Source organism: Schistocerca serialis, chromosome 6, assembly GCF_023864345.2.
Source record: "Schistocerca serialis cubense isolate TAMUIC-IGC-003099 chromosome 6, iqSchSeri2.2, whole genome shotgun sequence".
Taxonomy (NCBI): domain Eukaryota; kingdom Metazoa; phylum Arthropoda; class Insecta; order Orthoptera; family Acrididae; genus Schistocerca; species Schistocerca serialis.
Genome location: NC_064643.1, coordinates 595,334,006 through 595,346,922, shown reverse-complemented (window position 1 = coordinate 595,346,922; position 12,917 = coordinate 595,334,006). Strand labels below are relative to the sequence as shown.

General features: G+C 46.0%; 1 protein-coding gene across 6 annotated transcripts in view; it reads left to right on the top strand.

Annotated features, from left to right (window-relative positions):
- LOC126484626 (membralin) overlaps positions 1–12,917 on the top strand; it is a 507,394-nt gene that overhangs the window by 317,941 nt on the left and 176,536 nt on the right. For all 6 annotated transcript variants that reach the window (XM_050108212.1, XM_050108215.1, XM_050108214.1 and 3 more), the window contains one exon: positions 6,866–6,998. In XM_050108212.1, coding sequence (XP_049964169.1) covers positions 6,866–6,998 — 133 coding nt within the window. The remainder of the gene's footprint in view (positions 1–6,865; positions 6,999–12,917) is intronic.

The following is a 12,917-nucleotide window of genomic DNA, read 5'->3' as shown; positions in this document are numbered from 1 at the left end:
TACTTGGGACACACTACAGCATCCTCCGTACAGACTGGATCTTTCGCTGTGTGATTCGCACATCTTTGGCGACCGGAAGAAAGACGTGCATAGAGGTCGGTTTCAGGAGGATGAGCAAGATTGGGTGCGGTTGTACATCTGTCAGCGGTCGACTGCATCCCACTGGGATACATTTCGTAACGCGTTTGGTGATTACTTTTGAACAGAAACATTCCATGATCTCGTTGTGGCTCCTGTTCTGTTTTCACTTGACTGCCGCTCATATAAATTTGACAGATAAATGCCTATTAGATGTATTTTGATGAAGTGTGTTGTCGTAACACATTCTCATTACTTACAAAAATTTTTATGTACTTGTTCGTTGACTTTTGGAATATGTTATATTTCTTTGAAAATTTTATTCTTTAACGAAGCCGGCAAGCAACTGCTATGATGACGCGCAGCGCATGCCGTTCACAATTTGGCTCGATTCCAAACAACAAGCAACTAAATCTGCGCGTGATACCTGAGGGAGAAGCAAACCGACAGACGTGTAAGCCACCACTTCTCTCTCCCAATTTTCTGTTCCCTTTGCAGACGGTGCATGTATAGAACGATTGACGGCAAACGTTCTTTTTTCTTATTTTTTCAGTTCATTTTCCTACCCCCCCCCCCCCCCCCCAAGAAAGTTAAAGAGACGCTGCACCCAGTAAAAGACAGCCGTGGTCTCGGTATCCCTAGAATTTATAAAATGAGCTATTGATGTGGTAGGAGTTTCACTGGCAGATCAACAAGAACAATACCAGAACGATGCACGGATCACCGACGCCACATTAAATATCAGCGATTTGAACAGATCTACTGCTACTGAACGCTGTCTCATGAACATAAAAACGATTATGTTCGATAAAACAAAAGTATTATCTCATGCAACCACCTACTGGGATTCTGTCACCAAAGGAACCGTTGAGATCAGAATGTGCAACAGCTACTTTAACTGACATGCTGGCTACACTCCTAATGGTGCAGGGAAACCGGCGCTTGATGCTGAAAGACAACATAGAATTCAATTGAATCTTCAGGCATTTAAAGCAACCAGCACCCCTATCACTGCTCTGAAGTCATAGGCGTCGACATAAAAACTCTTGTATCACATGTAAGATCCGTGAGTTCGTGACCTCTGCAAGACGTAATCGGCTAATTGAGATACCTAACGGCCTATTGAAATCTAACTTCCTGATGATGACGACGTAGGAAGTCGTCGAAAGCTCGAGATTGACGAGTCTCACGCGACAAGAATTCCGTGAAGCGTTTATTCAAGAACGTAGCCGCGAAAAACTACGCTCACACAACGAGTTTTTAACTTTTTCCCATTTTGCGACATTCCAGGATTCGCTTCAGTGTTACTTTGTGCGTCAGACCTACGGTTTCCTTAAAATAATGACGAAGTTTGACACTAGTACACTTCAGTTGGTCAGTTATGCCCTCTTTGCAATGTAGTAATTTTACTAATTTCATCGCTTATCTCATTTCTACTACTACTACTACTACTACTACTACTACTCATTGCTTTCGTCTTTCTTGGATCTACTCTCAGTCCGTATTGTGCACTGATTGCACTGTTCATTTACATTCAGTAGGTCCGACAATTCTTCAGTTTCACAGAGGATAGCAATGTCAAGAGCGAATCTTATCATTGATATCCTTTCACCATGATTTTTAATCTCACTCCTGAACCTTTGTTTTCGTCATTGCTTCTCCGACGTATAGATTAACAATGGGAGCGAAAATCCTCATCCTTTTCTTGCGCCCTTCCTTATCTGAGGACTTCGTTCTAGGTGTCCCATTCTTCCGTAAGAGTTGTAGTTTCCCAGGTTATTTTCGTCGTAGTCACTTTGCAAGATGACTGTCACAGGAAGTAATAGGTTACTTGACTCTCTTTGGGAGTAAGCTCTCAGAATTTAGCAGCCCCCCCTCCCCCCCTCTCTCACTTAACTAGTCGAACGAGTGTTTTGTGAGCCACTTGTTTTGTGGGTGGATTACTTAGCAGTCTTTTGATGAATCTGTCTCGAATCTACTTTTCTACGATTAGTTTCATGAGACTTAAATTCGCTCTGTACGAAATCTCCTATATGGTCATGACTATTTTCAACGATTGATCGGTAGTCGTGTAATCAAGAAGAACTGTTCTTTCTTCCTATTTATGCACAGTAAGAGTATTTTTGTACGCATATACACGTATTGTATACGTCAGGTTCATATTTCGTTAGAGGTGAATCACAACAGCAATGCAAGTGGTTCGTTGCAAGTACAAGCAACTTAGTTAACGCATGGTATTGCGGTCTTGATCGAACCAGGAGTAGCTGTTTCAAATCCCGTTTGGGGAATAGTTTTCATTTCCATTGTTTGACCGGAAACTGGATGAGTGGTGCTGGCGTAAAGTTCTCGCCATTACTAGGCTATATCCTGAAGTAAATTTCAAACTCTCTCTGCAAGACAGCGCTGCGTGGCGGGTAGCCATCCGACAAGATGTAGGGGATTTAACTACTGCTGCGGTGGAAATATGAAGAGGTCTTAGTCAGCTGCTAACCTCTGCTGATGTATTGTTCGCTTCGTCAGTCACCAACTAATCGTTCGTAGCAGGCTGCTAGAAGCTCCTGTGTCAATTGTAGTTGTTCTAGTACTCCGTAATATACAGAGAGAAGGCAGTGCTGTGTCACAGTAAGCATCTATAATGTAAATTGCCTATGTGGTAATGATTAATACAATGTGAGTAATTGTATCCAGAAAACAGGCTATATTCGCATTAGAAGTTTTTTTACTCTTCATTTTCCTGTTGCATCCAGGGAATACTTTAGCCATCGGTTGAGTTGCTAAAGATTTAATGTATTATTCTAGCTATGTATCAGGCCATGATAAACGTTTAGCAGGTTTCCGTAACAAAAGGTTGGGATATTACGCGGAGGGTAATATGTGCTGTCTTGTTTTGTTGTTCGATTTGTACCTTGCATTGCATTTTCGAATGAGGCTCTAACGAGATAGATTTGTTTCTGAATTTCTTTCGGAAACTTCGCAGATTAAAGGAAAGCATGTTCCCTATATGAGGTGTTGAAGAGGCCGAGGATTAACACATCACGTTTTAGCAAGGCCATAAAATCACTGTTGAGACAGTTACGAATATTCAGTCACCTCGTCTTGTTATTGGGCAGTGGAGTTGTGCAAATAGGCACTACAAACTTGTTGTGCAAACAGGCACTACAAACTTGTTTCACAAACAGTCGTGGCGGGTAGTCTTTCTCGTACGTGTCTAATGAAATCGTACCTTATCTCGAAGAAAACTGTACTGTTCATCGGCGACATTGGACTGTGGCATTCATGAAGCTATGGGAAGACCGATGTCGTCCGTTTCTCAATAGTGAAATGTGCTGCCTGCTCCAAACAATTGACAGAAAGTAAAATATATCTGTGAATGGTATGCTTCACAATTAAATGACGTCGTTAGAGCATTACGAGACGAGAGAAATTTTATTATTTGTCAGTTGGTTTTCGCAGGGCAACAGGAGTCATGCTAATGTGAACGTTGTTGCTCTACATTCTCGCGGTTGCTAATTCAAGTAACATCATTTCACCCTCCGACCTCATCGTATGGAATAAAAGACCTGATTGACAACTACCTTTTGTCTTTTATTTACGTGCATCTATCAAGATCGATAGTCTAAAAATTTCCAAAGATATAGCACCATATCTTCATCATCCTTCGAAGTATAATATTACGGGTAATATTAAGTGCAGTTCCGTGATAAACATTGCGAAAAGCGGATAGAAAACGGTTCCAGCTGAAGTTGGATGCCCCTGTTGCTAACGCAGAGTACTAGAAATTTCACAATCGTAATAAAGCGATCGATTACAAAGCTACTTTTCTCTATATCGGATTCACATCGTGCAGTTAGGTTGAGGAATAGGTCGACACTCAGAAATTTTCTGTCGGTTGATAATACAGTAAAGAAATTTTAGGGTTAATAACTCCAATAAGTTACTCAAGAAATGCACAAAATGTTGGACTGAGTTCAGTGCACAACCAAAATCGCGAATAAGGCGGGCTGAAGTAGAGGCGACACGCCGCGTTTGACTCTCTGGTGCTATTATGAGAGTGCTTGGTGGTGTCTGTTCTTTACGACATATCCGAAAGAAGAGACACCAAGCATTCATATAACCGAACACCTTGATTGGCTATGAATCCACCACCGTCAGTGCAGATGTCTAAAATTAGCAATCGCAGAGGACATGGACAGACACTACACGTAAGTGGTAGTGCTAGTTGGGAATGTGAGTCGGCCGAGGAGCTTGCCATAATAGTCCACGCATTTGCAGCCTGAGTGGCGCATTGGTTAATGTATCCACCTAGTAAGCTGGAGATCCTGGGTTGAAGTCCTTGTCTGGGACACATTTTCACTCATCACTGCTGAATCCACATAAAGTCCCAATGGAACTCCCTCCCCTCCCCTCCCCTCCTTCCTCTCCCTTTCCCTTTACCCCACTCCCCTCCCCCTCTCCCCTCCTTCCCCTCCCTTTCTTCCACTCCCCTTCCCCTCTCCCCTACCATTCCCCCTTGCCGCCTCCACTCCCCCTCCCCTTACCACTCGCCCCTCCCCTCGACTACCCCTCTCCCCTCCCCTCGCCCATCTCTCTCATCTCACCCTCCCATCTCACCCTCCCCTCTCACCTCCCCCTCCCCTCCCCTCTCCCCATTCCCACTCCCATCCCCTCCCTTCCCTTCCCACATCCCCTTCCTTCTCCCCTCCCCTCCCTTCTCCCCTCCCTTCTCTCCCCTCCCCTCCCCCTCCCCTCCCTTCCCCCTCCTCTCCCTTCTCCCCACCCCTCCCTTCTCCCCTCCCCTCCCCTCCCTTATCCCCTCCCCTCCCTTCTACCCTCCGATCACCCCTCCCCATTCCCCCCGCATCCCCTCTCACCCCTCTCTCTCATCCTTCCCCTCTCCCCCTCCCTCTATCTACTGCTCCCCTCCCCTCCTTTCTCCTTCTCCCCTCCTTTCTCCCTCTCCCCCTCCTTTCTCCTGCAGCCCCTCCTTTCTGCCTCTCACCATCCCCACTCGCCCTCCCACCCTCCCATTCCATGTCCCCATCCCCCTTGCCCCCTTGCCTCCCCTTGCCCCCTTGCCCCCCTTTGCCCCCCCTTTGCCCCCTTGCCTCCCCTTGCCCCCCTTTGCCTCCCCTTGCCCCCCTTTGCCTCCCCTTTGCCTCCCCTTGCCCCCCCTTTGCCTCCCCTTGCCCCCCTTTGCCTCCCCTTGCCCCCCTTTGCCTCCCCTTGCCCCCCTTTGCCCCCCTTTGCCCCCCTTGCTCCCCTTTGCCTCCCCCTGCCCCCCTTTGCCTCCCCCTGCCCCCCTTTGCCTCCCCCTGCTCCCCTTTGCCTCCCCCTGCCACCCTTTGCCTCCCCCTGCCCCCCTTTGCCTCCCCCTGCCCCCTGCCCCCCTTTGCCTCCCCCTGCCCCCCTTTGCCTCCCCCTGCCCCCCTTTGCCTCCCCCTGCCCCCCTTTGCCTCCCCCTGCCCCCCTTTGCCTCCCCATGCCCCCCTTTGCCTCCCCCTGCCCCCCTTTGCCTCCCCCTGCCCCCCTTTGCCTCCCCCTGCCCCCCTTTGCCTCCCCCTGCCCCCCTTTGCCTCCCCCTGCCCCCCTTTGCCTCCCCCTGTCCCCCTTTGCCTCCCCCTGCCCCCCTTTGCCTCCCCCTGCCCCCCTTTGCCTCCCCCTGCCCCCCTTTGCCTCCCCCTGCCCCCCCCTTTGCCTCCCCCTTGCCCCCCCCCTTTGCCTCCCCCTTGCCCCCCCTTTGCCTCCCCTTGCCCCCCTTTGCCTCCCCTTGCCCCCCTTTGCCTCCCCTTGCCCCCCTTTGCCTCCCCTTGCCACCCTTTGCCTCCCCTTGCCACCCTTTGTCTCTCCTTGCGCCCCCTTACCCCCCCCCCCGGTCCCCCCTTTGTCCCCCTTTCCCTTGTCCCCTTTCCCTGCTATCCACCCTCAGTTTACATAACATGTCTCAGTGTCGTCACATAGCTCACGTGATGTGAGATAGCCACAGGTTTACATCTGATATCTGACTCTACCCTTGGTGGATTGCCCATAAATTCAGACACTGGATTGTTGATTCGGAGATGGTTGTTAGACAATATGCTACTGAAACATGCCAGAGATGCCCATATTCGCCATCTTTGTACTGACATGAATTTCTCACTGCTCAGCTATGCTCCAGTGTTGTGCTACTGATGAAGAAAGTTCAGTTTATGAGATGGACGTGATACTGGGGTATGATGCTTAGTCCTGGGTCGGTCGAGCTGTGCGTGAGCTGTCCTGCGAATATTGGACGCTGGTCTTAAGTCTGCTCTCCACATTTGCATATTATGTCGCTAGTTGGACATATTTGGAACTTTATTGATGTGCAACATTTGCCACGTAAAGTACTCATACCGAAGCAGCTGAGTTCTCGTTGCTGAAGGAATAGAGTGAGAAATTTTATGTTAGGATCACATCGTTTTTGAGCGTTTGTTATTGTGCATTGGAATTGTATCGTAACAGTTTTTTCAGCGACAAATTATTATATATAATGTTGAACAATTAAGTGCACGATGTAAATATTTGTTATTACTGATTGTTGCAGAATTTAATGAAGGTTACCTTTTATAAACATTCATCAAACTGGGGGATTGGAGATACGGTATTTTGATTTGAATTTTAAAAAAATGGGGAGAGAGAGAGATAGAGAGAGAGAGAGAGACTGGGTGAGGGTGGAGGTTAATGAACCATTAGTTCCTTTAGGTTGTACCTTTAATAGTTTTAACTGAACCTAAAGATGTACCATATATCCTCATGGTGTGTCTTATTTTAGGTATGGAGGCAATCATGTCGGAGTTCTTCAACGACACGACTACAGCCTTCTACATTATACTAATTGTGTGGATTGCGGACCAGTATGATGCCATCTGCTGTCACACGTCCATCACTAAGAGACACTGGCTGAGGTAAGTTATGAGGAGGAAGCATAGCGCGCTATTAGTCACCCATAGAAACCACTCGCCCAATACTTTTTTCATTTCGTATGTAATGCAGGCCAGCTCCGACAAGGAACATGGCTTTTTTTTCATTTTGTTTTCAATATTGTGTTAGAGTTGGTGAAAGGCCAGTTACACAGTATATGATTAGATCTTATGAAACGAAATACGAGTAGTCTTTGATACAGTGCTTAAGTTCAAGCCTTTTCTCTTCCCTTCATCTAAATGAAAACATTACTGCATTTTCTTTGCCACTGAAAGCTATTACTCCACATGTTTTCTTCGGTCTTGAAGGTACTCTATTTTTGTTCTAGACTTAAATCAGCGCAACAATCATCGTTCGAACTACAATTCACAGAATCGCCCAAGTTATTTCCTCTTTCGTCTAATACTCGTATTACCACGATTTATAACCAAATGCAGACATCATTCGGATGAATTCCAAGAAATTAAATAATAAATAACACACACCCTTACGTAGGTCCTCAGGAGAAATAAGTGATTTCGATTTCGTACCACCGTCTTCTTTTTCTTCTTTTGCGTTGTTGAAAGCATTAATTGGATTTCACATCACTGTGAAACTGTGGTACCAGCGCTACAATAGATGGTATTAGGAACCACTGCTACTTGTTACGGATATTAAGTGAGTTACAGATTCGAGTGAATAGTAACTGTGAACAACGGCATCGGAGATACTTTCAACTGACACTGAAATGTGCTTTACAAATTACGATCGCAAGTTTAGCGATGTACCATCAACCAAGGGTATGTGCCTGCTGTGTTGCGCATGGGTATACATTTCTCCAGCGACCTTGCGAGCTAGGAACTTGGCAATTTTGAACATTTTTTGAAAATACTTGCAGTGTGTCTCAGCAACTTCTTTCTTTGTATCCCTACTGTATAAAAAATTTCAGGGCAGCTTTCGACATCTCGGGTTCGACCGTTCCCATGCCAGATATTGTAAGTGTACAGATTGTCCATTAGACAGTTTACATAGTATGTCAACATTACATTTTAGTGCATCATATATTTTTATGTGCACCTAATTATCTTTTTCGTTGAATACAAGAGAATAATTTTATGAAGTTTTCGTTAACGTTACAGAAAGAAACAAAACAGGTACAAAATATGCTATAGCCAGACACTAAAATACTCACATACGGCTCAAAAGTACTACATAATATCTGTTCTTGAATTCTGTATTCAACAGGAATTGACTTCTTACGACAACCTTTACCAGCGAGTACATTTGCGTTACAATATTCATAGTCTTTCCCATAGTTATTTATGTCATTTTTAAATTCAACGGCTTCAGTGTTATCTAGTATCACTGGCTGACATCTCTTTCGCCAAATATTAGATAGTTCTTCAAAGAGCTATTAGAATGGACCGTCATCGGCTCAGCTTATTTCCTCGTGATATATGAAAAATGAACAGAAAATAGAACTGCGTCAGTTTTTGTTCTGTTCTGCCTCTCCTCTACATTTAGAGTTCTTATGTCTGCTAAAGGAACAACTGATTTTCATGGTTTTGGTTGTCGGACAGCTTTCAAAAAACGTAAGGAAGGCAGATGCCATCCACCAAACTGAAATATAACTTTACGATATCTCCCTGATTAAACCTAATCGTATTCCGCACATGACAGCGTGCAGAGAGGCTTACATAATTAAGCCATTAGATCAAAAATTTCCATACGATGAACTTTCACGAAGTAGAATTTCTGCCTATTTGTTTTAAGAGAGGTCTCCGTGATCCATGAATTTAAAAGGTAAGTACTTGTCGTTTTGTACTACTTGATTCCAGTTGATCATTTGTAACGATTTCGAGGCATTGCACGGACAAGGCGTGTTTGCAACATTGCTGTCGTTCCTAACATCCTTGAGATAACTATCACGCCCCTTGGGGTGATGGCGGTGTGGGGGAGGGGAAGGGTAATGGAGACCGGGCTCGGCAGCTGCAGGCAGTCGCGAAACTATGTCGGGGCTGGCGACATCTGTGTTTCGGCTTGCCTAATGGAGCGCTGCCAGGCGACGAATCGACTGTCTCTGCCGCCCCTGCCAGCGCATTGCCCGGATTCTTGTGTTATGAAGGCAGTTCTGGCTGCCATTCACAGACTGGCTAAGGAAGGAAGTTCATACCTTTCTGTCTCGGCTGCAGATCACAAAAAGTACGGCTAGTTCGCTGGAGCTACGGACCATGGTACTTCATTCCACGACCGCAGATCAGTCGTTTAGGTCACTCACTGGCTATGGGTAGCTTTCGGTCGGCGGTTTTTCCCGACTTGGTGGCTACGTTAGATGCCCGAGCGTGCAGTCCGTCTCCAGGTTGTCACATGATGCAATCCCGTGTTTGTTCCCACAAGACTTCGTTTCAGTTATCATTGGTTGAGATCATTATGTTGACTCCAATTACAGATACGCATGAGTGAGAGTGTGATTTTAAATGAAACAGAAAAACGTTAGTTTTTTTCTTTTTTACATACACTGGTGCTTTCAAACTTAGTGATATCTTAAATTGAAAGAATTCCTATGTAATACAAAAAAATTGATGATGGTTGTGTAGGAGGTTCTACCCTATCTAACTGCTAATGTTGGAACTCGACTGAACATAGAAATTGTTGCAGCCGCTGTGCACATTATCCTGAGGAAACGTTCCCTCATAAATCGCTGCAGAATTTGGACTTTCCGGACGATCTAGGAGGCATATGTTCAAAACTTCGTAAGTTTGTTAATTTAGACGGCATTTGTCATGTCAAAGGAACACAGGTCGTAACGTACATCGGAGAATGGTATCACTTATGGAATGCAGGTCGAAACATGTTCTTTTCACAGTTTTAGATATTCATCTGAAAATTTGGCATTTAGGACTACCAAGGATTACACGAACGTAATGAAAATGTACACTGAACTCATTGTTATTAAAGCATATTGCGTAATACGTTTATTTTTAAACTTCTTGTTAAGTCGGAAGCACCTATTGATCTGAAATAGGAAATTTTTGTCCCTGGAGCTAGAAGGTCCCGTTGTTGCAGCCTCGGCCCCAAGCGTTCAGTTTGCTGTTTCGAAAGTTTTAGATCGCGAACCAGATCGTTCAGTTCCTTTTGATTAAAGAGCTGAGGCGAAATGTCATGATATTTAGGGCAATACTCTTCCATATGTTCAATACTTTCTGATTTACTTGACATGGTGTCTGATCCCGTGGCTTTCAAATTACAGACGGGAACAGGCAGCCCCTTATCATGGGGCACAGGCAAATGCACTGAAGATACATTTGGATGCTATATTTTATATCTAGTTTTGCTTCAGTGTCCAGAAATATTTGTAAGACAGAAGTAACAATCTGAATAATGGTCATTAGGCTCACACCACATCATCGGAACAGCGGATGGCATGGCTCGACGTTTTCCTTTCAACCACTCTGTTAAGGTTGTAGTACAGGCTATGCAGGCAATACGAGGTGCAAAATTTTTATCTTGATCACCAACAGAACAATGAAAATACAATTTATATGCCATTTTAACCAAATCAGTCATTCTTTTTCTTTGGGCTTTTGGAGTTAATTTCCCACAGACATAACAAAAGTTGTCGGGGTGGCTTAGACAGCAACGAGATTTACTAGTTGTCACTTTTCGTTGTGTAACTTTTAAATACAAACAGTTTGCCCTATCTTTCACAGGAAACACTCACTGAGGATCTCTTTCACACCACTGGATTACCACACCAACCATTTACTGATGATTTGTAGATCTTCTTGCTGTCCTCTGCAAATCAAAAACAAACAATTAAACATCAAATCAGAAGAACAGAAAAAAGCGAAATACTGAATACGAAAAATAAAAAACCTTTAAAAACTCAAAAATGGTACGTGCTAGAACATTTGGAAAGGTATATTCGGATTCTACACACTAAAATGTATTACATCCCAGATGCAGAATGGCTGTTGACTAGTGTAACGAGGTGTCCCTAATTCACTTGCTTACTTGTGTATACAGAGTGCGAAAATACACTCCTGGAAATTGAAATAAGAACACCGTGAATTCATTGTCCCAGGAAGGGGAAACTTTATTGACACATTCCTGGGGTCAGATACATCACATGATCACACTGACAGAACCACAGGCACATAGACACAGGCAACAGAGCATGCACAATGTCGGCACTAGTACAGTGTATATCCACCTTTCGCAGCAATGCAGGCTGCTATTCTCCCATGGAGACGATCGTAGAGATGCTGGATGTAGTCCTGTGGAACGGCTTGCCATGCCATTTCCACCTGGCGCCTCAGTTGGACCAGCGTTCGTGCTGCACGTGCAGACCGCGTGAGACGACGCTTCATCCAGTCCCAAACATGCTCAATGGGGGACAGATCCGGAGATCTTGCTGGCCAGGGTAGTTGACTTACACCTTCTAGAGCACGTTGGGTGGCACGGGATACATGCGGACGTGCATTGTCCTGTTGGAACAGCAAGTTCCCTTGCCGGTCTAGGAATGGTAGAACGATGTGTTCGATGACGGTTGGGATGTACCGTGCACTATTCAGTGTCCCCTCGACGATCACCAATGGTGTACAGCCAGTGTAGGAGATCGCTCCCCACACCATGATGCCGGGTGTTGGCCCTGTGTGCCTCGGTCGTATGCAGTCCTGATTGTGGCGCTCACCTGCACGGCGCCAAACACGCATACGACCATCATTGGCACCAAGGCAGAAGCGACTCTCATCGCTGAAGACGACACGTCTCCATTCGTCCCTCCATTCACGCCTGTCGCGACACCACTGGAGGCGGGCTGCACGATGTTGGGGCGTGAGCGGAAGACGGCCTAACGGTGTGCGGGACCGTAGCCCAGCTTCATGGAGACGGTTGCGAATGGTCCTCGCCGATACCCCAGGAGCAACAGTGTCCCTAATATGCTGGGAAGTGGCGGTGCGGTCCCCTACGGCACTGCGTAGGATCCTACGGTCTTGGCGTGCATCCGTGCGTCGCTGCGGTCCGGTCCCAGGTCGACGGGCACGTGCACCTTCCGCCGACCACTGGCGACAACATCGATGTACTGTGGAGACCTCACGCCCCACGTGTTGAGCAATTCGGCGGTACGTCCACCTGGCCTCCCGCATGCCCACTATACGCCCTCGCTCAAAGTCCGTCAACAGCACATACGGTTCACGTCCACGCTGTCGCGGCATGCTACCAGTGTTAAAGACTGCGGTGGAACTCCGTATGCCACGGCAAACTGGCTGACACTGACGGCGGCGGTGCACAAATGCTGCGCAGCTAGCGCCATTCGACGGCCAACACCGCGGTTCCTGGTGTGTCCGCTGTGCCGTGCGTGTGATCATTGCTTGTACAGCCCTCTCGCAGTGTCCGGAGCAAGTATGGTGGGTCTGACACACCGGTGTCAATGTGTTCTTTTTTCCATTTCCAGGAGTGTAGTTGGTAATGAAATAGTAACAGGATGGGGGACATCGAATAGTGAAGTAGAGAAAAAATTGCTAAATAACCAAAAAATGCACCGTTGTGGAAGTATGAACACACATAGCCAGCCAGTCGGCGAGGAGCGCGTGGGAAGTCCCCTTTCCCCAGCTAATGCCTGTTACGGTAAAAAGCGTAGAAAAGAAGACGTTATGAACGAAATTGGCGTAGAAAAATTGAATGAGAGATCTGAGAAGAACAGGTTGAAATGGTTTTACGTGTAAAGAGAAAGGAAGGTGAAAGAATACCAAAGCGAGTGACGGAAGCCAAGTTTCAGGGCAGAAGGAAGGGTACAGCGATAGGGATTGACTCAATAAACAGCAGTTATTAAAAATTTTTAGTTCTTCTCTAATATCTTGTTTCCTTAATCTATCTTCAATTGTGCAAAGTTTAACTCCTCTCAGGAATTTCATTTTTTGTGT